Raw genomic sequence first — 27457 nt, forward strand, 5'->3', positions numbered from 1 at the left:
GCTTGAGTCATCAGAAGGCGACATGTTTAGTGTTGTTGAGTCGCATTACTTCCTCAACGCGTCCTTGGGACTCCCTGCACTTCAGATATATGACTGATTAACACTTTTATTAGGTTACAGAAAGCTTTTGAAGTGATGAATCGTATTTGGTAAGCGGTTATTCTTTCTTTACCGAATTGGCCTGTCAGCCACAATTATCTCTCATTTGTGTTCTCTGCACATACTGTCTGTATGACAGTTCACTGATGGTTAAACATGTCCTTAATGTTAATGACATTTGTTTGCACCGTTTATATTGAGTGTTAAAAGTTGTTGACAAACCTGCAGAATGCCTGAGGAGAGATGAGCGCTCCTAACGCCAGTGAACGCAAGGCCTGCTGGAGCGCGAGAGATGAGCTCTGGAAGTGTCTAGATGTCCACAAAGACAGCTCATCTGCCTGTGAGAAACACCAGCAGGAGTTTGAAGACAAGTGTCCTGCCCAGTGGGTCTGTCCATAGTACTGATTCAATAGTTCTGACTAGTGCAGAAACATACAAATCTCTATGACACCTGCGTTTAATTTGGATTTATTTGCAGCAGCTGTCACGAATATTGAGATTTTTTTTTTGAATGAAACTAAAACATTTGATTTTTACATTGCCTTTATATTTACACGTGTTAGGCTATTGCATTGTTATAGCATACAACATTTAGTAATAAGTACATTAATATTTCCCTCTCAATGTAGCCACGCTTGTGAAAAAGAAGTAACGTTACGCACTGTATAGCATACCTTTTCAGAAGCAATATACTTGATTATGTTCTTTATTGTAAACGTATAAATGTAATACTTTTGAAGTAGATAGTTTGCCCAAAAATGAAAGTTCTGTAATTAATTACTCACCTTCATTCCAAACCCGTTAGATTTTCGTTCATCTTCAGAAAGAGATTTCTGTCCCTCCGTTGACAGCTACGTAACTACCACTTTTGACGCTTCAAAAAGTTCATAAAGATAACAACAACAACAAAAAAAATCTGTAGACTATAGGGACTCTAACTAGGTGTAAAAATAATAAATAATCCATATGAATTTAGCGGTTTTGTCCAAATTTTCTGAAGAGACTTGATTGCTTTATATGATGAACAGATTTAATTTGGGCTTTTATTCACATATAAACATTGATCAGCAAACATAAACCGAAGCTCAACCGAACCTGCTTGATGCACAAGAACAAACCTCATTGGTTCTTGCTGAAGCTCAAACGTGCTGCGTAACACGAGAATGAACCTCATTGGTTCTCGCACATCAAGCGAACATGCTTGAGCTTCTGTTTACCACAACTGATGTGCGTTGATGAATGTTAATATGTGAATAAAAGCCTAAATTCAATCTGTTCATCATATAAAGCAATAGAGTCTCTTCAGAAAATTTGGGACTAAACCGCGTAATTCATATGGATTAGTTTTACGATCTCTTTATGAAGTTTCTGATGTGTCAAAGTGGTAGTTGCGTAGACTGTCAATGGAGAGAAAGAAAGCTCTCAAATTTCATCAAAAAGATCTTTCTTTTGTTTTCCGAAGATGAACGAGTCTTACGGGTTTGGAACGACATGAGGGTGAGTAATTAATGACAGTACATCTAATTCAAATTATGAAGTTAAAGTTAAAATATATTAACTTTAAATGTAATATCAAATGACACACTGGTTAAAATTATAATCAAGTACATGTGCTTTAGAATGTTAGTCAACACATTAAAGTAAGTGTACTTCTTTAAAACATGACAAAAATTATTAAAACAATGATTTAAAGTAAAACTTTTCATTTGATATTATTACAAGTATTTAAGTGTCTTAAGAAACACTTATGAAAATATACTCTTTAAGTACACTTAAGTGACCTTTTATTTCATTAATATTAGTACAATTAAGCACACTTCTTTTTCACAAGGGCAATAGTGTCTTCTGTTGAATTTCACAATGCACGTACATGAACTGATTGTTGTAATTCAACGGCAGGTGAAGTATTTCGTCAAACGGAGGGACTTCTTGAAGTACAAGGAGAAAATACAAAATGAGGGCTATGAACCAACTGAAGGAGCTTCAAAATTATAGCCAGCAATGCAACACTGGACTCTGACAATGGCGGTGATGCACTAAAAGTTTTCCTAGCCTGTATAAAACATTGTGTTTTTGTCTTATTTATCTCAATGAGTCTGTGCTGTATGGAGCTTCAATGTAATGCCTGAAATGCAAAATAAATAAATGAACCAAAAATACAGTGTTTTATTATGTTTCGGAGATCACAGAACATATTACAATGATTTGCTGGTGACTAGGCCAACAATGGGTGGCCAACAATAACAAAATGTTTGTTTCCTGTATGTACAACGATTAAAGGGATAGTTCACCCAAAAATTTAAATTCTTTCATCAAATACTCACCCTCAAGTTGTTCCAAACCTGTATGAATTGTTCTGTTGAACACAATATATTTTTAAGAATGACAGTTGCTGGTCCCCATTGACTTCCATAGAAAAAAATACTATGGAAGTCAATGGGAACCAGAAGCTGTTTGGTTACCAAAATGATTAGTTTCAACATAAGAAAGAAACTCGTACAGGTTTAGAACAGCTTGAGGTTGAGTAAATGATGACAGAATTGTCATTTTTGGGTGAACTATCCCTTTAATGGCCACCTTCAAAAAGCACAAAGATTTATTGAATAACAAAGGATATGAAAAAATCTTCTGTAACCTGACCACATAAGCTATGTAACATTTTGGCAAGAGCATTTTAGAGACTATGTTTGATTTCAGCAGCGACTTCAACTGCAAATAGGCCTGATGCAGAATCTCCCTCAAACCTCTCAAGTAAATAATGCAAATGTAACACGACATTTGTTAGACATCAGAAGATAAAGCATACAGACATGTTACATTCAGTGGGCATGTATAGTGAGCATTGCTGATTGTGTTTTGTAGGCACATGAACTTGTGCATTCAGCTGTAAAGATGTTAATCTACGCCTAATACTTTAAGGCAACATTGATATAGAAGTGTGAGAATAGTTTCCCCTGTTTGTGTCGTTCATTCAGTCACAGTGAGCATCTCTGCATCCTCCGACGGAGGTGTCACGGATACTCTCTTACTCCACGGACGGGGGGGGAAATAAGGCCTTAATCACATTTATATGCCTCCTTCAGTGTATATCCAGTGTCCTCAGTCCCTACGTGTCAAACACTCACGCCTGTGCCGCCCACCTCCGGCTACAAGCTGCCCGTGACGTTACGCATCACCGCCCAGGTGGGGAACTCGCTCAGATGGAAGAGAGGCTCTCCCCACGTCATTATGGCCAACATGACCACAAAAACCCCAATCAGATTCACTCCGAACCCGGCCTTGACCTGCGAATCACAAGGAGAAAACAACTTTTGTCAGTATGTGAGCTTCCACTAGGGGAACATGCCCATTGTCCCATTTATTTAGGCAAAAACAAATAGTCAATAATTACTGTTAATACTGTAAATGAGCCGTTTGTTGTCCCTCCAACACTGAATTGATTTATATGTCCATAGTATTAGTAAGTGGTGTTATAAGAGTCTTTCTACAAAATAGTTGCTGTTTGTGTTCTCAGTGGCCAAAAGCATTGCCCAGCTTAGGAAAGTTGATATCATCCTCTATTCAAATATTATTAGATGATTTTGTGAGCAAATTGCATAGTTGTGCTTGCAGTCAACTATTTTATTTGTGATAACGCAAAGAAACATGCTGTAATTCAAAGAAATGATGAACACATGCAACAACAACAACAAAAAAACAAGAGAGAACCAACGAAATATTAATAACTGACTATGAAGCCTGTAGCTGTAGTTGTTTATTTTTTATATAATATAATATAAATGATTAATTTATATATTTTAGTTAAAATAATGTGTTATTAAAAATAATTGTAATCAAATATTTTCCCTTTTTAGCTGATTTTTCAAAACACCACCACCATTTTTTTTTCATTATTAATATTATTTTAACATTTTCTTTCATCAAGAATATGCATTTATATAGTAAGTAACAGAATACGTAAAATAATAGTATTGATTAAAATTATGTTTTATTAAAAAGAATTTAAATGGAAATATTTTCCCCCTTTTAAAGTGAACTCTCACAAGTCCAAAAAACTTTTTTAAAGCTATTGTCTCCTCTTTTTTATCCCTTTTTTTTTCTTATTCAGTTTTGCTTTATATTAATCAGTAGGGGACCATCTTAAAATGCCATGTTAAAATTGCAATCCCTGATTACCATCAGCCCTGTTATTTTTCTGAAGCCATAATTTTATCCTAAAATATATTGAAATGTTAAATAACTTTGCTTCAGATGGCACAATTCAACTTATCAACACTGTCTGCCAGATTGTTTAAAATCATAAGTAAAACGGCACCTGTTCCACCGAATGGCCCTCAGTTTGTGGGCACTTTATAGATGTGCTTATGAAAAACAAATGATTAGTGGCCTTTCGACATTGCGTTCCTGGCACAGCTGTGAGACGTGACAGAGGTGATATAACAGGATAATGTTGTTTCATACCATGTCGCTGATCTGCACGTGTCCATAACTGAACACAATGGCGTTCGGCGGGTTTCCAACAGGCAGCATGACGCCGAAGGACACGCACATGGTGGCAGGGATGAGTGTGTGTAGAGGGTTGATCTGCAGCGTCTCTGACTGTGAGGGGACAGGAGACACAGGGTCGTTCATTAGGGTCATTCGAGACAGAACACCACTGTGAAACAATACGCTTTCATGCAGATTGATTTGTTTGTGTGAGACTAGTCTTTCAGGCGTGTTCTGACCAAGGCGGAGAGGATGGGCAGAAACACTGTGAGCGTGGCGGGGTTGCTGGCGAACTCAGTGACGGCGGACACGAGTAGACACGCCAGCAGCGTGACGGCCCAGGGAGGAAGACCACTCATTGGCTCCAGCTGCCGACCAATCCACATGGAGAGCCCAGACACCTGCCCGAGAGAAGTCACATGGTTCATTTACAAGTTAATGTATAAGGCATGTTTGTTTCTAGAAAAGATTCTGTCTGTTGTCACAAAGCACTTCTCTAACAAAATAGTGTAATGTGTAAAATTATGATTTAATACAATATTCTTAATTTTTAGGTGTGATTTTAAGGGAAATGCTACTTCTTAGTATTTTTACTCTTAGGAGACACTTTTATCCAAATCAACATGGAATCTTAAATATAAAAATAATAATAAAATAAATTATATAAAATATTATATTATATATTATTGATTAAAATAAATTAATATAAGATTATTTGGACTTTTAGTTGACAATTTTATCCCAAGCAACTATGTTAGTTAATCTAGCAAAGAAATGTTTTACACTGTTCATATTACAATGTAATTTAATGTAATGTAATAAAATAAAATACAATATTTTTTGGGTCATATTACACTGTAATATTAAAAACAAAATAACATGAATAATGTAATATTAAAGTACATTTAAAAACTTATATGTTTCATTAAGGAATACAGTAATAAAACAGTTATGTAAAATTAAATGATAAAAATACTGATGATAATAATTAAATAATAATTATCTAACATAAAATTAACATTGCATTGTCACATTCTTTTATAACTGTACTTTTATTATTTATATTTATCATATTCTTTTTTGCATTACAGTATAGAAACTCAGAAAGTCCCCTGAAATTCAACCTTTCAGACACGCTCACCTTGCATCCGGCAGCCAGTGCATATCCTCCTCCAACCAGAATAACAATTTCCCACGGCATCAGTCTCTGGAAGTCTTTCCATGTGATCATCGGGGCCAGAGGGTCCTCTTCCTCCTCATCGTCGTCATCATCACCATCATCATCTGCACAGATAACAGAGACAAGAGCAGTTACCAAACCCGGCCAACAGGGTGCGCCGTCGAGAACATTCACCTTTGCTCTGATGTCCTCAACCTGAGTGAACTGGTTGTACAACTAGACCCTGGTGGTGTGTATTACAGCATCAGCCTGCTGAGCGAGTACTCGCGGCTACATTGAAGTGTGGAGCGGTCCTGCTGAGGGCAGCGTGGGATCTGACCTTTGCTCTCGCTGGAGAATGCAGATGGCCAAGGCTTTCGAGCAGGGATGAGGAAGAGGAGGAAGCCGAGCAACACCGACACCGTGGCATCAGTCCTGTAGCCCTTCCTGCGAAATACATGACGTTTAGTGAATCTAGAGGCTTTATTTCGCATCAAAGCAAGAAAATGGCTAGAATAAAATTCTAGAAAAAGAAATGGAAATCAATTTCTTGAGATGTCCTCATACTTCTCAAAAAGTGATGTCCATCCGGGGACAAATCCTGGCTCCCTGGTGAACCAAAGGACGGTCATCAGAACAAAAAAGATGCCTGTCACGACTTCAGGATAGCTGTGCATCAGGAGAAAAAACTGTTTATTAGTCACAACATCAAAATCAAGTCTTTTTGAAATCAGAAGATCGTCAAAAGTTTAGATGATCTATCTATCCATCCATCCATCCATCTATATATCCATCCATCCATCCATCCATCCATCTATATATATCCATCCATCCATCCATCCATCCATCTATCCATCTATCTATCTATCTATCTATCTATCTATCTATCTATCTATCTATCTATCTATCTATCTATCTATCTATTATCTGTCTGTCTGTCTAAAGTACACAAAAAAATTGTTGTAGGATTTACTTTTAGACCATTTTCACTCAGAAATTGCTAGTAAATTTGACAAATAATTACAACAAAATGGCAAATAAAACACTCTTACGAAAAAAATATTTTTTTTTACAATGTACCTAATGGGGCCGAGTTTCTGGTACTCCTCGTAAATGCGTTTCTCGGAGAGGATTTCTCGCCTGGTTTTGCGTTTCTTGCTGAGAGAGCAAGTCTCTCTGAAACTGTGAAGAGATAACAGCTTCTGAGTTCAGCAAGTTTCACGAAATAATTTCAAAATAATAAATCTCTCTTTTATTCTTACTTGCATCCCAGAAATAAAAAGTGCAGCCAGATCCAGGTGAGTATCAGCATGATCAAAGCGATCGGCAAACTGAAGATGAACCAGGTGCCGAAGTTGATGACTTTTGCTTCTGGGTAACGACTGAAAAATACATTTTATAACAAAGATTAGTATTGCAAACACATTATATCTTTACTATTTTTTAGTTTCAACGTAAAGTGTGCGTGCTGCCTTAAATTTGAAGTTTAAGCTGTCTAAGTGACAACTTGAATATTTGAGTTATCAAACTCTAACGCAAAATTTTAAGTTGTGATAGCTAATTGCAACAAACTTGTTTTATAGTATTGATATAATTAAAATGATCATTGCATGCGTTATATAATCACTACATACATCTAATGTAAGTCTTATTGAGACCAGAGTGCACATTTTTCCAAAGAACATTCCCCTGCGTTCGGGGGTCAAATGTCTTCATTCCAATGTGGAAGAAAAGGACAAGGTTCTGTTTACACAGCATTTGGAATCCTCAAGAAGATACTGAGAGCCAATCAATGAGGTGCAAGATTTTTAGCCGCCCCACTTTAGGCCAGTTAGCACTTTACATTGATTATTTCGGACAAAATGTCAAGTCAGCAATAACAATTCTCCAGTGAACGCAGATTATATCAGAACTTGTGATAGTTACTGTCAATATGGCAATTTGCCTGAAAAGAGCGTCAATACAAACCCCAATGACCCGCTGAAGGCCCTCTTTTCACTGTCATTTACAGTAGTGGCCAAAAGTGATGTCCAGACATCTTTACCCTTTATTCAAATATTTTTCAAAATGTGTAAAAGATTTGTTGCGTAGTTGCGTAATTGTTTTATTTGTGATAATGCAATGAAATATGACAAATTGTGTGGACATCATTTTTGGCCAGGCAGTCAAACAAAGAAATTGTGAACATGAAAGAACCAATGAAATATTAATAACTGAATGTGTCGTAGTCAATGTACGCTTATCCCTGTGAGCTTTTTGTTTTGCATAGTTAAATAAAACCTGTAGCTGTAGTTTGCCTTTTTTTGGCCAAATAATTTCGTCATATAAATACCTTAACAAAGTATAGTGTTCTGTTCCTCGTATCTAAAATATTTTCCTCATATTGTGATGGTTTAAGTGAGCTTATAGGGTCATTAAAAACAAATATCCCCTCCGAACATCACTTTTGGCCATCACTGTATATTTTTACATCAGCAACAGACTTCCTGGGGGGAAAAACAGGTTACAATATAAAGTCACCTTTGCCCAAGAAATGTTGCACAAGGTTATTTTTCTCTACTTAGCGTCTTTACAATGTGCAGGAAATGAGATTGAGCGGATTGAATTAGGTGCTTAAACAAATCCCAGCACTGCCCAACATTTTGTGAATGTGCCTTTTTTCTAATGGATCACAGTGATAACATACTTGTTGAATTGTTCGGCAAAGATGAGGTTGGTGGACGTGCCGGTTAGGGTGATGAGACCGCCGATGGTGGCCGCGTACGTGATGCTCAGAGTCAGGCACTTGCAGATCATGTGGTCTCTATTGGTGGGGTACAGCGAATCCCTTCGGATTCTGGGTTTCTTTGGCACGGGAATGCTAATTGGAGCCTGTTTAGGAACAATTACAATCATTTTAGAAATGTAAGAAACAGATTCTGCCGTTATTGTGAGCTAGGCGAAGGTCTCACCTCTGGCAGATATCCATTTGATTCATTAGAATAGCCAAAACCAGGCTTAAATGTTAGACCATGCAGCTCCTACGGTACGAAAAAACACATTTCAAAAATCTATTCTTAATCAATAACTTAATTTTATGTTAATAAAAATAATGCTAGATATATTTACCTGTACTTACTTTAAAATAATCCTAAATTAAGAATTTTTTGAGACAATGTATATATACTTTGAATATAAACTAATTTTTTGAGTGATTTAATACTTTAAACCTTGTTTAACATTGGAATTTAAAAAATATGACAAATGTGATTTAGAAATAAAACATTTTAGAAAAATAGCTAAAATACATTAATGACGGTGAATGGCATGTTCTATGTGGCATGTTCACATTAACATAAATTATAATTACAAAAAAAAATGAAATGAATACTGTATTTATTTAATTATTAATTAATTAATTTATTTATTTATTAATTTATTTAGTTATTTATCAGGTTTTCTTTCTTCAATAGTTTTAAATAACCCCACTAAATTCACTAAATTTATTTCCTATTTCCTTTTTACGTTCTGACAGCCATATTTTTCCAAATTTGATGGGCATTTTAATGGGCACTTGAGAGTAGCATTTTGGATAAAATGGCAGATTTAATCTTACCTCACTCAGCATACAGACTTCATGTTTTTCACTGCAATCAAAAAGAAAATACAAAGAATAAGCTTACGTTTAATACAGGTGGGGTTTAATACAGTTTAGAGATATTGTCTTGTCTTACTTGTCTTTGCGGTCCAGCAGCTGAAGGTGATTATTGCTTGATTTTTGGTTTTCCTCTTTGTCTGTGAAAGAACAGAAGAATTAAATAAATAAAAAATATGACCAAAGTTATAAAAAAACATAATACATGCATAACCACCATGCATGTATTCTCAGATTGCCTCTTTGACTCACCGCTCTCCTCGTCCTGGGTGTCTACGGTCGCCGAGTCATCGATGGTATCGGCGATTCCTGTGCAGATCAGTTGCTGTAGAACAGCTTCAGCGATCGGCATCACCATGGCCGTGGTGGACGTGTTGCTCAGCCACATGGAGAGGAAAACCGTGCAGCACATGAACCCCAACACCAACCTTCAACACAAAGAGCGTAGAGAACATATGCAGGTCACAGAGTCAGTTTCTAACAGTAAGTGCATGTTAAAGGTGCTAAAATACATACATGCCAGGTTTGGCCCCTGCGATCATGACCATCCGGAGGGCGATGCGTTTATGCAGGTTCCACTTCTCGATGGATGCGGCCAGACATATGACCCCCATAAGCAACAGGGTGGTGTCCTTAAAATATTCAGAGGCCACCTGCGTACACACATACACACACAGATTTAAAGAGGACCTATTATGCTTTTTTACATGTTCAAATTTCTTTAGTGTGTAATGTTGCTGTATGAGCATGAAAAAGGTCTGCAAAGTTCCAAAGCACAAAGTCCCTCCAATGGCAGTTCTTCTCTATATTAGTGCGCACTGTTTCATCTGAACTCCCTGAAACGCCTCCATTGTAGTCTTGAGTTTTCTTCCGGAAACGAACACGTCACAATATTCCTCATTTAAATAATTACCGCTCAAGGCATACGCAGAATAAAGATGCGAGGCCCGGTTGAGTTAGTTAGTAGTGTGTTGAAACTCACTGTTATGGTAAGGGGCGTGACATTTCCCCAAACACACTCAAAGTGGTTGACCAATCATAGCAGACTGGTCTAGCCGACCAATCAGATCACATCGCGCCTTTTGTAAGGCTTAAGGCCAATTTATAATTCTGCGTCGAGTGTACGCCATAGTGTACGTCGTAGGCTACGCATTCGCATTTATACTTCTGGGTTATGTCTGTGTTGCTCTGCAGTTACACTGCTGAAACGCTAGTTGGCGGGGGTGGGTTTTAATGTTCCTCTGTGTTTAGATTCCTCGTGGCTGTTTTGAGGAACGTTGGAGGAAATCTCTCTCCACGAATTCGCTGCCATCTGGCATTCTTTGTATTCTGCTGAAGACGAGTCATACAGATGGCTGTATTTCCGCACCTCTTCAACCAATCGCTCGGTCACTTGGTCCATTTCCATGTTCTTCACTGAACTTTCACTGAACTTCTGAATTTAAAAATGGCGGGCAGTGCAGAAGAACACGCCGGAAATGCGTAGGAGGAAATACGATGCTACCAAGCCGACCAATCACAGATCTTGCGGTCCGCGTCGTTGCGACGTGTAGTTAAATTTTTGAGGAGGTGCCTTTAACCTCCATAGTATGATGCATCGTTGTTGAAACTAACTAGCTGGTCACGACTGTTTCCCGAAACCGATTACTCCTGTCGTTTTTATATATACGTATATATATTTTTAAATGGGATAAAAGATATAGAATGTACTGAACGTTAGCTTGCTTATTGTGCCAAAAAAGCATGATCTATTTAAGTCCATATGTCATACTAACAAGAAACTATGATTCTAACCATAGTGCGAGACCTGCAGCTTCAGTCACATAAGAGAGTTGCTGCAATAATGCCAAACATGTGAAAAATAAGGTGTTTTTTGAACATTATTGTAGTAGACCCCAAAAACAAAATCAAGACTTTGTAAAAGGGCATAACCGAAGCTCTTTAATAAAATTTCCTACAAGAATGAATATATTTTCAGTATGAATGAAGATTCGGTGTGAATGTTGTTTATGGTAACTGAGCTTTTACTGCCATCCCTTCTGACTTATTTTTGACCTATGCCCACCATATGCAGTTACAGCCTTTACTAGCAAAGCTGAATTTTCAGCATCATTACGCCAGTCACATGATCCTTCAGAAATCATTCTAATCTGCTGATTTGCTGCTCAATAAACATTTCTTGAAAGTATTAAAAATATTAATTATGTGTAAACTTTTGAAGGGTAATAGTCCAACATCAGACAACCCAAAATCTCTGCAGTCAGCAGACTAGAGCAAAAAAGATTGCGTAAAAAAGGGGAATATTAACAAACATGATTACAAGTATTTAAGATAACAGGTTGCTTTGTCAAGTTTGCCAATGGGATTTAGTCACATGATGCAGCATTTTGTTTTAGATAATCTCTTGGCAGTTTATTGCGGACACGATAACAGGAACACAAATGAATGATCATCAACTCTGAGAGCCGTGTGCCTGATGAAACAAAAACACTATGACATTTTTCACTCATAAAACATCACCTATAGAAGCCTTGTATACCCTGCACTCTTAGAAGAAAAGATTCTATATAGAACCTTCAAGAGTTCTGTCAGGCGCTTCATTTATAGAGATATTTAAAGTGTTCCATCATCGGATCCTTTTATGTATTTAGTTTTAATTACTTACTTTTGTTTAAATTTTTTCTTTTAATTTTGCATTACATTTTATGAATTAAACAGCTCGTAAACATACTTTATCACCAGAAAAAAGCATGAAATTATATAATTATTATTTTTAATTAAGCAATTATTTAAGACATTTCATTTGTGGCATAAAGAGTTGAGTCAAGAACCCTAGAGATCTATATAGAACCCCATTGGAACCTTGTGAAGAATGTGACAGAGAGGCTCAAATGGTCATAAGAGATGTGAGTGATGGATATAACCAGGTCATGCATTTCTCCAAGAAAATGGGTGGTATATTACATCAACTAGCTCAAAGTCCTGCTATTTAAGTATGTTAAATATTTAACCTACAGTATTCCAGCCTGAGCATGTTGCATAAAACATCCTATACTGAATATGAGAGAGGGCCCAGAAAAACATCTTACCTCACTGGATTTTAGGACCCCAAACAGCGGGTACAGGAAGGCTGGCACCAGTGCAGCGGCTCCCAGCGGCACAGCTTCAGATACCCAATATATCGCTGTCACAATCAGGACATACGCACACGATGATTCCTGCAAAAGAGACCAAACAGGGATCAAATCATCATTAAGAACATGTAATGTGATCTAAACACTGATTTGCTTCTGGGTGGAATTTTGGCAATGTCAATGTATTTGGTATTGACAGACTAGATCTGCTACACTGATGCTGATGCAGAGCAAGTATGGACTTGCTACTGCTAATAGATACACAGACATGCTGCTGTCAGCATGTAAGATATGCTGCTGTTGCATAATTATACATAAATCCCATAGCAGATTTAGGCAGGTGGAGCTGGGGGAGGTGGAGGGTTTCAGAGGAGCTCTGGAGGACTACCTTACAGCAAACAATGAACCAGACTATTTAATATAGCAAATATGAACTATAGCAAGATCTATTTTGTGGAAATCAATAATATTTATGCAGTTGATAAGTGATAAAAAAAAATATTTAAATATGATAAAGAGCTGATTACATGCACATCTACATGAATAAACAGGAGAGAGGATTTGCATGTTAGGGATTTATTCCCTAAAATGCAGGAATAAACCAGTTCTTAAACCAAATTATGACTTTAATTACAAGCAAAACAGCAGGAAAGCATGTGTGTAAGTATGCAAATCAGACCAAAAATCCAAATCCGGTTTCCTCTGCCAAATATTTTGACCTGGCTGCAAAGCATTTCACGTGGGTCCACCAAACAACAAATAATTAGTCAAATACAGAGTCTGTGTAAAGCCTGCATGCAGAGCTTAAGCTGACAGAGCACTTGTCAGGTGACTCATATTTCATAATTAATCAGATTTCATAGCACGCCTACGGCCAGCCGAGCAAACTTAATACACGCTCACACATTCCAGACACAATACATTACGCTAATGATGAGGACTTAGAAAGGCATTGATTTGTGACCATTTTGTGATGATCATGTCTACTGGCTTTCCTTTTTTAGCAAGAAATCTTTTAAGTTTATTTGTATGTGTTATCAGCAAGTTTATCAGCAATTTTATGTGCATCTGATTTGCCTACTTAGTGTTCATTATATTTCATCTGTAACACTTCACAATAAGGTTCCATTTTTAACAATGAACAATAAACATACTTCAAAATCACATCATTACCGCATGGCACAAGCTGATTGGCCGTGCTGATCCTGCAGCCAATGAGGATACTTACCTAACAAATAAATAGTCTGGTTTAGTGTTTGCTGTAATCTAGTCCTCCAGCGTGATATCAGAGCTCCTCTGAAACCCTCCACCTCCCCCAGCTCCACCTGTCTAGATCTGCTATGGGATTTATGTATAATTATGCAACAGCAGCATGTCTGTGTATCTATTAGCAGTAGCAAGTCCATACTTGCTCTGCATCAGCATCAGTGTAGCAGATCTAGTCCGTCAAGACCAAATACTTTAACATCGCCATATTCAATAACATGCTAAAACTATTCAGAGAGTTGTCATAATTGAACTAACATTATCTAATGGGATCTTATTATGTTACCATTCCATCAATCTCAAAACATCCATCATCGGACATTAATGTTTCACATTTTTGTAAGTATTAATTTAGCAAGGGCACAATGGTTCATGGCTTGTACCTTATGGGACTCGGACCAGCAAACTTTTGGTTTCCATTAGCCACTAAACATCACACCATCACATTTTTTGGCCTTTCTATTGTCCCTCAGCATTTCTGCCAAAGCCGATTATCACTCAGCGTGTGCCTTTGTTCATAAACTCCCAACTTTCTGCTTTCTGATTAGCTACCAACACTGCATAAGAACTTCCAGTTATGTGCCACACTAGCAGATTAAGCGTACATTGGCACATTGTTTTTGTTCTGCTCTAATCTCGTCATTGCTCAAGAAATCAGTCCATTCAGACTGAATTGATTTCTGGTCAAAAGGTCTAATGGGGCACTGATGTGTCAGGCACTTACAGATGATAAAAAAAACGGATAATTTCCTCTTATTAACATGAATAGTGTGTACACAGGATTACACATAAAGTCCATCTTTTCAACTTTTGTTGTTTTGTAGCAGAACGCAATACATTCATTACACAATTGCTTTGTGTGAATAATTGCTTTCAGTCAGCGGGTGAGATGGGATTAGTGAACTATTGTGAACTGATCAAGCCGTTATTTCTGACTCTTGATGAAAAGTGCTATCAGACAGAGATAAGCACACAAAACCTGTGTGAGTGATCTAATCTTAAAAAATGTTTTGTAAAAAGCTGTCAACAATAGATAATGATAGTCTATTTCCTGATCTATGCGCTGTTTCCCTGTTTGTCTATATTGACTTTGTCTGATAAGAATCGGCAACTTCAACATCAAGATTTTAGGTTACATCTAATTACATCTAGCCTATGTATAAACCAAAGTGTATTTCTTAGATCCTGTCAAAATTTGTAAAAAAAATTTTTTGCCTTACTGATTTATTTTAAATGGCCATGAATTGTGATAAATGATTTTAAGCATAGGCCTATACATTTTAATTAATATGACGTCACACATCGAACCTATAATTACACACAATTGTATTGTCGCTACAGAAAAAAAATCTGGTAACGCATAAATGTAACGTGTAAAAAAAATGCCTGAAATCTAAAAGTTGTAAAATTATAAATCTGAAAGTGGTTTAAGCTCATAATCTCTAAAACCATTTTGCAAAAGAATGACAATACAAATGCAGGACATATGAAATGCGCTAAAACGATTGTAAACAAATAGTAAGCTAATATTTGTAGGATTCAATATGGCAGGTCATGAGAGATTAGCGCAAACGCATCTCTCTGCAGGATTTGCTGATTTTGGACTGAATCAAAGATTCCACATGCTACATAAACAAACAACATCTGTAAAAACGGCCGATGTTTCAAACAAACAATTGCCAAAAGAACAGCACACGACTTGAACCATCACGGCACTGAACGTCTGATTGCGCACCTGGAAAACTACCAACCAGGTGAGAGGTCGCCGCGCCACCTCGAGAAACCCTAAGGACCCCACATGAGACCATAATCTATGATCATGTTTGATGCATTATTTGGTTTAGACTGTCTGTCTGCCTTTGAAACAGAATTATTTTTTAGTCTGACAACATTTTCCATGCGTCTGCAATTATATGAAAAGGGTTCTGCGGAATAAAGTAATCTAAATCAACTAAATATCGCGTAAAAGCTTTAATGCTTAAACAAAATGCATGTTAAATGTATAATTTAGTGCAAATACCCATCGCGCATTAGCGCGTAAAAGCGCACGGTCACCGCGCGCTGCTCACGAGCTCATGTGATTGTATAACTGGATGAAGATCTACTTACACTGCACGGATGGATGAGAGGCAGAGGTAGCAGAGATAAAGGAATCATGACCACGAGAATGAGTTTCCGAGCCCTCCATATTTTTTTGATTAAGTCCATTCTGGCGCCTTCCAGCCTCATGGGAGAACGCTTTGCTCAATTCAGCTCGCAGAAGTTCAGGGATCTTCAAGAAACACTTCACCAGTCACTTCACTCCTCTTTCAGTTTTCACATCAATTATAATTGTAATTGTGAAGTAGCTGTTGTCCGCGCAAATTGCTGTTCCCCTTTTTTCTTGCGTTTTACGCGCTCCGTGCCTTCTTAGAAAAGTTGGTCTAGTTGCGTGGATTGTGCGCTTTGGTTCCTGCTTGAATATGCCTGGTCATGTAGTCCCTCTAATCCATCTAAGAGAGATGTGCAGACCCTCTTATACACCTTTCAGGGTGTATTGATGAAAAGCACATCGACAGCTTATTTTGTGTCTCCACCTGTGAATGCGTCTATCTGTGATTCGCCATAGCTTCCTTATTTTGAACACAGCAAAATGCGTACAAGTATCATGAACTGTCCTCTTAATAAACTTATACTCTGTGTGCGTTATAAAAACCTTTCCAAGGATAAATACGAAATGTATGACTGCACGGTGAAGCTAATTTTTCTTTAATCTAACCATATCTCCTCCCAGTTTGAAGCTGGACCAATCAGAATTAAATGAGTGGAGTTTATGAATGGATGTGGGGTCATGGGGTTGCGAAGCTCTGGGCCAAATTGAACCGTTTACATGCAACACCGTCAGTTTCTTAGAATAAACCCAACAGCGATCAGAGAACATGGTGTTAAGACTGTCAGAAAATAAAGACCACAGGACAGCAGAAGCACAAAAGCTCGTGACAGCAGCCAGTGTTCACAGATTCAACCCATAGCCTGTATTTCATGATTAGTAGCGCACAGTTCATGTATGCAGGATAATGCATAGACTGTATGCGCACTCCTAGTCAATACTCATTATTTATTCTGACCGTTTTCCTCATTTTAGCATAATAATACAGTCAACAAATATTCGTGATGTGCATCATGAGAGGCTTTTTAAAGTTGTTGGACACTTAATGGCTGCCTTCTTTATAAGCTCCAACTCATCTATTAAAAACGAAATAATTAAAAATAAAATAAATTTTTTTTGTAAAGGCACAATTTAGGAAAATGCCTTTCGATCAAAATATAAAAAAAAAAGTGAAACAAATTCAGTAAGTTTAGTGTAGTGTGTCCAATTTTAACTAGAATAAAATTATAGTATTTATAATTAATTCATATTATGTAGTATATTCATATTTAATTAGTATATATAAGTTATAATTTTATTATAAAAAGTATTTACATTAATTTCATTATATACATTATATAATTTCATTATATATATATATATTAATCATTAATTTCAACTATAATAAAAATTAAACAATTATAATTAATATAATAATTTATTAATAACCTTTAATGTTCATTTATTACAAATAAATATAATTTATAAAATGTATATTACCTTTATTGTTCGGAGCTTATATTGTTATATACAGTACATAATAACTATACAAATGCCTACCAGTGTTTCTGCCCGTTTTTGTATGAAAAAAGCACTAAAACAGAATCTTCAATCAGTCCAATACATTTTAAAATGGCCATTATGTGCATGACATGCCACCTAGTGGAAAACTGTGAAGTGTTGTTACAAGAGAATATCTGCAAGGTAATACAGCCCAACAACAAATACAAATCTGCTGCTTTTCTGTTGCATAATGCAGTCTAAGTCTTTGTAATTTCTTTCTGAACACGAAAACTTAATCTGAGAAAATGCTGTGCTAAACCAAAGCTTTGTTTGATAAAAACGAATGAGCCGGGCAGGAGGGCAGAGCTTGTTTGTGTGCTTTTGTTTGATTAGCCTAACTTTTTATTCTCTTATGTTATTCAGGGTTCTTGAGTGTAATCACGTTACAGGTTCTGCGTTTATCTACATTTAAATCAACGTCTGCTTTCCATACAGTCAGTGGGGAGGAAACGCAGAACAGTGTTGCATAACCTAATCAATGTTGCCTAAGTTACATGTAAACCTATTTAGGGTTTTAGCAGGGGATGAATGTCAGTAACGCTTAAATCTTCAAACACTGTGAAAAAGCAGTCAGGAGAAGCGCTTGCTCCTGCATGAGGCTGTGAAAAGACCATGTTCTTCAAGACACAATGCTGAAGATTAAGTGCTGTCCTCCTCTTGGACAGAGTTATAAGGGCTTGATGGGGTGAGAGGAGCCATTAAGATCAGGTTTATATGATGTGGGCGAGGATCAGAAAGCATTATAGAGGCTTAAAAGACCGGCAGAGGTGTTTGATTAATCAAGGGACTCGCTGAACAGTCTGTTATTCATGCTGAAGAAGTCTAACGTTGAGAGCAAAAGACATGAGTTGAGAGTCTGCTTGTTTCTCTCTCTGGGAAAACACACACAGTACAGAAGGGTCACAGCTAGAGAAAGAGGAGTCTGTCACCAACATCACGGCCACTGTCAGCTCTGAAGGGGATATTAGTACAGCTGTGAGTGAGTGACATGCTGCACTAACAGTGTTTATAACCTTTACTATAAAATGGACAACAGCAAGAAGGAATGAATGAATAAGGTAAGACAAAGTAGACAGTTTTTGACAGACTCAATATACCAGATTAACTGAATTCATCTGAAATGACTTGCATGCTCTTCTGCATTACAGACAGGTGATCAGCAGAGAGCATTGTCATGTGTAAGGTGGATTCAGAGGTCGAAGGGTTTGCGCGTTAACTATAGTATATCTTTGGTTAGAAACTGAGAGATTAAGGCATATGTGAAAATGATGAAGTCCAAAAATGCCATCATTATCAGATCAGATATCATATGGGAGGTAGTGGGAGGTATATATATATGTATATACACACTGTAAAATAAATTATATGATCAATAAGTTATGACAACATAAGGTTTTACATTGCTTTAACTCCTTTTCAACTTTTTTTTATAAGTATACAAGATTCAGCAAATTTTTAAGTCAGTTTAATGTAATTTAAGTTGAAATGACTTAAACATCCAAGTTGATTATACTTAATTTAATTTAAACTTTTTTTTTTACAGTATACTGTATATGCAATAAATTGCTCAAAAGTAATTAAAAGTATAATGCTACAAAATATTTCTATTTCAAATAAAAACAGAACTTTATATTCATCAAAGAATCATAAAAAAAAAAAAAAAGTATCACGGTTTCCACCAAAAAAATTAAGCATCACGTTGATGATAATACGAAATGTTTCTTGAGCAGCAAATCAGCAGATTAGAATGATTTCTGAAGGATCATGTGACACTGAAGACTGGAGGAATGATGCTGAAAATTCAGCTTTGATCACAGGAATAAATTACATTTTAAAATATATTACAATGGAGAACAGTTCATTTAAATTGTAATAATATTTCACATTATTTCTGTTTTTACTGTTTTTTTTTTTTTTATCAAATAAATGCAGCCTTGGTCATCAAGAGACTTCTTTCAAAAACATTTGAAAAATCTTATCGACCCCAAACCTTTGAACAGAAGTATATATATGTTCAAAGGTTTGGGGTCGATACGATTTTTCAAATGTTTTTGAAAGAAGTCCTGCTTATATATATATATATATTGTACATTGGTGTTAAAAGCACCATTAGATGTGCAGCTCCTTCAAAACATGCCATGTTTTAAATTAATTTCCATTACTTTATACTAGTATTATAAAAATGTAGAAAATGTGGAAAACATTTGTGTTTTTGAAAAATATGATATAATTGGAATTTTAGTTTGGAGGATTCAATTCAGTTCATTGAACTAAAACAAACTAGTAAATGTGCCACCACTTTAAAGCCATTGTCTTGTAATCACGTGTGAGAGAGAGAGAGAGAGAGAGAGAGTGTGAGAGAGAGAGAGAGAGAGAGAGAGAGAGAGAGAGAGAGAGAGTGAGAGAGAGAGAGAGAGAGAGAGAGAGAGAGAGAGAGAGAGAGAGAGAGAGAGAGAGAGAGAGCGATGCATACGGTATGTACATGAGGATGTGTGAGCACATAAACGACTGCAGCTCTGCCGTGTGTTGCATTACGCAAGCGGATCACAATCAGCAGCCGAGCGCAGTGACAAGCGGCTTACGGAGGAGAAACACACAGCTGCACTGCATGGAGTCAGCGTAACTCCCTCCCTCCCTCCCTCTCTCTCTCTGTGCCTGATCCTCTGGAGGAGCGAGCAGCCTCTGCTGTTGGAAGCGCAGGAGAGCCTCTGGAGTCACCAAGGACCGGCGGAAATGACCGACTGACATTCACACTCTCTTTCTCATTTTTAACCCCAGACTTCAATGGCTTTGAAAGAGAGCCTCCTCACCTGGGGTTTCCTGCTGTGGTCTATGACGTGGAGCTTGGCTCGGACTTTTACGCCACATGAAGGGTCCTCGGCCAGTCCCGTTTTTCACCAAACCACTCCACCTGCCACTGAGACGGAGATGAACAGCACTGAGGCTCCCACCAACAATTACACAGGTGCGTACAACAACAGTGTTCTTTCATACTGATCGTATAAGCATATAGTGCTGTGCAAAAATGAGCAAATGCACTGACTACTTTTGTGCAAAAAAGTTGTAGTGTTGTAGTGCATGTTTATTTTCGATATGTTTTGCATAACTTTTTCATTAAGAGCATACTCACCGTGCAGCATTTCCAGTACACATCTGCGTAAAACCTGCAAAAACACACTAATGTATAATACCGGTACGTATAATACACTTGGGTTTTAAAAAGCAAAATCATCTTAAGGGTTTACATACAAACAGAGCTTTCATAATGGCTCGGATGAAATGCTCGAGGATCAACGGAGCAAATCACATCAGCCTGAGCTGTATATAACTCGGATTTTTAATATGATTGGAGAACATATAAAGTATGTTGGCAAGCTCTCCAGGCATGCATACTTTGCAAATAGTTTATTGATGTCTTCTGACCTAAAGTCAATATGTGTGACGGATTTGTGGAGGTATGAGCTGGAGAGAAAAAGGACATTATCAAGCTGTAATGTGTAATATATAAGTTTGATTGCAGAGGGTGATTCTTTCATTTATCCGTGGAGGTAAAGACACCAACATCTGAACCATCCAGAGGTGGTCAGTTACCTTGAGGTTTATTCCACAGGTGAAACAAAGGACGCTTTTTGCCACGTGGCATTGGCGAGCTGTGGGACAGTCCTTGGCAGTTTGTCAGTTCCGTTACAGGGTTGCCAGCTTTGAAAGTGAAACGGAGGGGGTTTATCACCACCGTGGCCATGACAGAATTTGCCCTGCATTCAGCTTTCAGTGCACTGCGAACCTGAAGGAGTCTTGAGTAGATCTCTCCTGGAAAAGAACATGCACGGGTCATATTTCATCCTATAGAAATGATACAGAAAAACAGAGATATAGTTTGTATAAAGGCAAAGGTTATTAAGGACATTAAGATTTTTGCATTGTGGCATTATTTCTAAGACAATTTAGCACAATTTAGCCCCCCCCAAAAACAAAAAAAAGTATTATTATTGGCATAATGCAAAAGAAAAATCCGTACTAACTTAAAAGTGAAAAAATAATTATCTGTTATTAGATTTGTCATTTTTTTTGCATATGGTAGTGTGTGTTTGCATGTTTTTAGAAAATAGTATTACAGTAGTATTTTATGTATTGTAATGTTCTGTATTATAGTAAAAATACTTCATTAGTATTACAATAATGAGAAATTAAATTGTCATATGACAGTGCAAAACAATCTTAATGGTCCTCAAACAGGCAGTTTTAAAAAAAAGTATTTTCAACTAACACATTTCCCCAACAATTCCTTATTAACATAATGCAAAAATAACCTTATTCTCACTTGAAAAGATAATTGGGAGAAAAAAATAATTGCAATGAAAATAATGCAAATAACCATAACGCATCATGCATTTCCTTTATGAAAAAAATAAAAAGGAAACCAGTAAAGTTGTTGCATTCACTCCGTCACCCGTGCAACACAAACACAGAGGCTTCCACGTCACTTCTTTAAAGGGATTACTTAATGTGTTAAAGAGAGAAAGCCAGTTCACACAGAAATAGCATGCCGTGAGTTAGAATTGCACGTTAAAAATGCACAGCGGGAAAAGTTGTTCCACACTGTTCTTGAAGTCACATGATCGTGTATTCACAAACTGATCCACTCAAACTATCCCACCGGAGAATGTCTGTGCAGTTTCAGGAGCGTGTGGTCAGGTTGCCACTTCCCTTCGGCTGCAGGGACTTGTGGGTCATCCATTTTTAATGCACGGCCCTATGCTTTATTTAATCATGTTCTATTCTAAGAGAACCTCTCTGGTGAGTACGGGATTGAGAGTGAGACGGGAGGGAGGGGAGAAAAAAAAAAGTGACAGTTGAGTTATTTATTTATTTTGCCATGGAGTCGGATTGCTTAATGCTAGCAATGGGCTCTGGCGTGAGGAGCATTGCCATGCCAGCTAAGCCGGGCTTAATGAGACCAACACGGGACTCTGTGGAGTCGAACTGGTGTGAACAATAAACACCATCAAGTGTACCCTGCCAGCTTAATCACACTGACTCCAGCACAGTCAATATGAGCTCAATTTTACTGTATATTGACAATGGAGATGGACAGTGCTCTGATGAAGACTCGGTAGGAGAAGACAGAAGACGCTGAATCTTCTGTGGGAATGCAGAGAGACTGGAGGAGAGGTGGATTATGGGATAGAGTGAGGGCATGGGTAGCCTACTGATAGAGAGAGAGAAGAAAAAATGCTTTCATCTTAACACTTGAGGATAATTAAGTACTGTTAACTGAGTCCCAGGGAAAATTTCTTGCACACATACACTCACAGACAGACTTAAAGCAGTCAATTTGATGGAAAACATTGTGATTATTGATATTTATTATTTATACTTATTTATTTATTATTTATTGAATACAAATAAATGATATTTATTATTTGTAGGATAAACTATGAATATATAAATAAACTTCCTGTATTTATTCTGTAATTATAACAAAGCTACTTGTTTTCTAACTTTTTTTTATTAACAGAAATTGACAATATTGTTCTATTAAATTAATTAACCATGATTCAGTTTGGGAACTGTATGTACTTACAAAAACAAGATGTTGATTTTTAATGATTATTTTTAGATTTTATAGTAATTGATTTTATTTTATTTTTTGCATTTGAATTTAGATTAGATTTGCATTTGAATATACTGATAACATATATTTTTATTTATTTAAATACATTTATGTCATCCTGCGGCCCCCTTGGTAATTTGCTGAGGCCCCGGGCCCCTGGTTGAGATCCACTGTATTAATGAATTCATTAATGTGGTTGCTAGAGTGTTCTGGGTGTCTTTTCTTCTTTCATCATTCACCTGGTGAAAATCTTAAAGCCCAATCATAAAAAAGTGAGCAGCAAGTTACATTCTATTCTATTCTATTTGATTTAGCCAAAGCATGAAAAATTATAGCAACATGTTGCATTCTATTCTATTCTGTGTTTGATTTAGTCCAATCACGAAAAAGTCATAAGTAAAGTTCTATTCTTTTCTGTTTGATTTAGTCCAATCGTGAAAGAGACAGCAACAAGTTGCATTTTATTCTATTCTATTCTGTGCTTGACTTGATTTATTCCAATCGTGTAAAAGTGGTAGCAATAAATTGCATTCTATTCTATTCTATTTGACGTAGTCCAAGCATGAAAAATTATGGATACAAGTTGCTTTCGATTCTGTTTGATTTAGTCCAATCATGAAAAAGTGACAGCAACAAGTTGCATTCTATTCTATTCTATTTAGTCCAATTATGAAAAAGCGAAACCAATAAGTTGCATTCTATTTTATTCTATTCTGTGCTTTATTTTTTTCCAAAAGTGAAAAAGTGATAATCTATTCTGCGCTTGATTTAGTCCAATCATGCAAAAGCGAAACCAACAAGTTGCATTCTATTCTATTCTATTTAGTCCAATCATGATAGAAACAAGTTGCATTCTATTCTATTCTATTCTATTCTATTCTATTCTATTCTATTCTATTCTATTCTATTCTATTCTATTTAGTCCAATCATGATAGAAACAAGTTGCATTCTGTTCTATTCTATTTAGTCCAATTATGAAAAAGCGAAACCAATAAGTTGCATTCTATTCTATTCTATTTAGTCCAATCATGATAGAAACAAGTTGCATTCTATTCTATTCTATTCTATTCTATTCTGTTCTGTTCTGTTCTGTTCTGTTCTATTCTATTCTATTCTATTCTATTCTATTCTATTCTGTTCTGTGTTTGATTTAAGTGAATATTGAAGTGTTAGCACATTTAAAAGTGAGTTCTAACCATCTGTTTGCTTGTTTTTTTGCAGACCTGAGCTGCGCATCGCTGCTGCCCCCTCGGCGAGGTTCTTTCTATGTAGAGAAGGGCACCGGGATGTCTGTGGGGACGGTGCTGGCGTTCTGGTGCCTCGAGGGGTACCAGCTGGTGGGCAGCGAGAAAATCACCTGTGTCCTGCGTAGCAACACCGCTCAGTGGAGCAACTACCCGCCGGACTGCGAGGGTCTGTGTTCACTGCCATCATTTCTGTTTTAAAGAGATAAAAAGAGTTAAGAAATACACTCCTGCTAATTCAATCCCAGATTTTCAATGTGGACTATATTGTGTAAATGTGGTAGCCATTCCCAAACCAGAGGACCGCGGGCTGAGAGTGGCCGTGCTGGCATCGATAGTGAGCAGCATCGTCATCTTTGCCATGTCCGTGTCCTTCATTATCTGCTGCCTGCAGGAGCGCATGAGCAAAGAGAGGGCAGAACGGACAGATGGACGGGGCAGGTATGACCGTTCATACACACTGGGGAAGAAGAGACAACGCAACCTAAAATGGAATGCTAATGGTTTTTCTTGCTAATGATTTTTTCTAGGCTGAGAGACAAGCGCAAATCATCCTGGAGGAGTGAGTGCTGGCTGGAAAGAGATGAAGGAGACTGGGAAGCTTTTCCTCCACCTAAAATTTACAATCTTTCCCAGCAACTTGACCCCCGTCTGACCCCTGAGACCCCGGTCTATATGGGGGGACTGGCTGGTTATGATAACCGCGGGTATCAGAGGTGAGAAACGGTGAATTGTTAAATTAGCTTGATTGTGTTTCTATGTGAGATTAGTAGAATAAATCACCCAAAAATGAAAATTCTGCCATCATTTAGGAAGAAAAAAGTTACATGAGTTTGGAACAACAATAAATTATGACAGAATTTTCATTTTTGGGTGGTGTAACATGCTGTAAGATTCTTTCATGTTTTTAAAAGAAGTCTCTTACGCTCACCAAGCTGCATTAAAAATAGCTGTTTTCTATTTAAATATATTTAAAAATGTAATTTATTCCTGTGATCAAAGCTGAATTTTCAGCATCATTACTCCAGTCTTCAGTTTCACATGATCTTTCAGAAATTCTAATATTCTGATTTGCTTATCAAGAAACAATTATTATTATTATCAGTGTTTAAAAACAGTTTAATATTTTTGTTGAAACCGTGATGCATTTTCTTCAAGATTCTTTGCTGAATAGAAAGTTCAAACGTTTTTTTGTAACATTATAAATGTCACATTTGATCAATTTAAAGCGTTCTTACATTATAAATGTCACATTTGATCAATTTAATGCGTTCTTGCTGAATAAAAGTTGCATTCTATTCTATTCTGAGTTCGATTTAGTCCAATCATGAAAAAGTGGCAGCAATTCTATTCTATTCTAGATTATTTTCTATTCTATTCTATTTGATATAGTTCAATCATGAAAAAGCTAAACCAACAAGTTATATTCTATTCCATTCCATTCTATTCTATTCTATTCTATTCTATTCTATTTGATATAGTCCAATCATGAAAAAGCTAAACCAACAAGTTCTATTCTATTCTATTCTATTCTATTTGATATAGTCCAATCATGAAAAAGCTAAACCAACAAGTTCTATTCTATTCTATTCTATTCTATTCTATTCTATTCTATTCTATTTGATATAGTCCAATCATGAAAAAGCTAAACCAACAAGTTCTATTCTATTCTATTCTATTCTATTCTATTCTATTCTATTCTATTCTATTCCATTTGATATAGTCCAATCATGAAAACGCTAAACCAACAAGTTCTATTCTATTCTATTCTATTCTATTCTATTCTATTCTATTCTATTTGATATAGTCCAATCATGAAAAAGCTAAATCAACAAGTTCTGTTCTATTCTATTCTATTCTATTCTATTCTATTCTATTCTATTCTATTCTATTCTATTCTATTCTATTCTATTCCATTCTATTTGATATAGTCCAATCATGAAAACGCTAAACCAACAAGTTCTATTCTATTCTATTCTATTCTATTCTATTCTATTCTATTCTATTTAATCCAATCACGAAAAAACCTTTCTGACCCCAAACTGTGTTTGTTTTGCAGGAGTCAGGAAAACCTCATGAAAGCTCCTCTTCCTGGGCTTTACCGCACAGAAAGTCAGATGTATCCTCATGTGGTCCTGCAGAGGGTGCCCACACCCACTGTCCCGACTGCACCCAGCGCGCCCATCTACCTCCGCCTCTCCACCCCTCCGCCCACAGAAAGCCCGAGCGAACAGCCCGCTCTGCCGCCGTACCCCAGTGCCACTCCACAGCGCCTGTGGCCATAGCAGCACATTTCTGAGTATTCACAACTTTTACAACTGTCACCATGGCCACGGATTACGGCCTCTACATGCAAACGCCTCCTGTAGGGTGACTGGGGTTCAGAAAAGCAAGAGAAATGATGGACTCAAGCTAGAGCCACAGCACTAGATCTCTAGACGTTGGACCATGTGTGGGTCTCTGCGTAGTAGTTACATTTAGTATGTTGCATAATGTAAGAACATTTCTGAGTGACAATAAGCTGGCCCTTTGTGTAGTTTCTTGGACAGGAATGTTCCATTCTGGTACTGTGATCCGCTCCAGGTTTTATTTTCAGCTAGTTCTTTTTCTTTTTGTGTCAAAGGTTCAGACTATTTGCACTCACTAACTAAAATGTAAATACCCAGCCGTGTCAGGTCACATTAGAACATCATTTTAATATTTTTATGTTTATGTTTATTATGGATGTATAAGAGAGTTGCATTGATGTCCTGATTACGGACAGACATTGGGATCTCATAAACCTATGATACTTAAAACTTGATTTTGTTTAAATAAAAAACAATTAATAATAAAAAGATTCAAAATATTATCTATGTCTTGTCTTTTTTTATTGCCTACAATGTCTCACCACAGAGTCATACAAATAATTCTTATAGAGTGCTTGAAAAAAAAAGACTGGGTGATTTTTTTGGTAACACTTTATTTTACAGTGTCATTGTTACATGTTACATCATGGATTTACTATGGTAATAACTACAACTTTTGCATAGTTAAAATGGAGTATTAACAATAGAATTTTTAAACATGTCAACATTTTAATACATGAAGGTTTATTACATACTTTAAATAATAAAAAAGAAATCTA

The 27457-nt window shown here is 36.7% G+C and overlaps 3 protein-coding genes across 6 annotated transcripts; 2 read left to right on the forward strand and 1 right to left on the reverse strand.

Moving 5' to 3' along the window:
- coa6 (cytochrome c oxidase assembly factor 6) lies at positions 1-2256 on the forward strand. The gene is made up of 3 exons (XM_082166656.1): positions 1-149; positions 328-486; positions 1999-2256. Exons 2-3 carry the CDS (start codon positions 343-345, stop codon positions 2092-2094), a joined length of 240 nt encoding a protein of 79 aa, XP_082022782.1. The 5' UTR covers positions 1-149; positions 328-342; the 3' UTR covers positions 2095-2256.
- On the reverse strand, positions 2242-20637 carry slc13a4 (solute carrier family 13 member 4). 3 transcript variants are annotated; one of them, XM_082166641.1, is made up of 17 exons: positions 20602-20637; positions 20282-20382; positions 12470-12598; positions 9897-10033; positions 9633-9808; positions 9460-9520; positions 9342-9372; positions 8698-8766; positions 8433-8617; positions 7009-7128; positions 6827-6928; positions 6314-6415; positions 6087-6193; positions 5729-5871; positions 4827-4988; positions 4561-4698; positions 2242-3383 (listed from the first exon to the last, which is right to left on the reverse strand). In XM_082166641.1, exons 4-17 carry the CDS (start codon positions 9992-9994, stop codon positions 3246-3248), a joined length of 1632 nt encoding a protein of 543 aa, XP_082022767.1. In that variant the 5' UTR covers positions 9995-10033; positions 12470-12598; positions 20282-20382; positions 20602-20637; the 3' UTR covers positions 2242-3245. The 3 variants fall into 3 exon arrangements, with proteins under 3 accessions (XP_082022767.1, XP_082022766.1, XP_082022765.1); XM_082166640.1 differs by having other exon boundaries at positions 20282-20388; positions 20602-20631; XM_082166639.1 differs by lacking the exons at positions 20282-20382; positions 20602-20637 and adding an exon at positions 15890-16483.
- On the forward strand, positions 18346-27193 carry LOC309496611 (uncharacterized protein). Of its 2 annotated transcripts, XM_082166650.1 has the most exons (6): positions 18346-18450; positions 20250-20436; positions 24308-24499; positions 24615-24771; positions 24861-25046; positions 26390-27193. In XM_082166650.1, the coding sequence occupies exons 2-6, from the start codon at positions 20256-20258 to the stop codon at positions 26613-26615; spliced, it is 942 nt and encodes a 313-aa protein (XP_082022776.1). In that variant the 5' UTR covers positions 18346-18450; positions 20250-20255; the 3' UTR covers positions 26616-27193. The 2 variants fall into 2 exon arrangements, with proteins under 2 accessions (XP_082022776.1, XP_082022775.1); XM_082166649.1 differs by lacking the exon at positions 18346-18450 and having other exon boundaries at positions 19806-20436.
- Positions 27194-27457: the final 264 nt, after the last annotated feature.

The sequence above is a fragment of the Leuciscus leuciscus genome (genome assembly GCF_965113295.1).
Source record: "Leuciscus leuciscus genome assembly, chromosome: 4".
NCBI classification, from domain to species: Eukaryota; Metazoa; Chordata; class Actinopteri; order Cypriniformes; family Leuciscidae; genus Leuciscus; species Leuciscus leuciscus.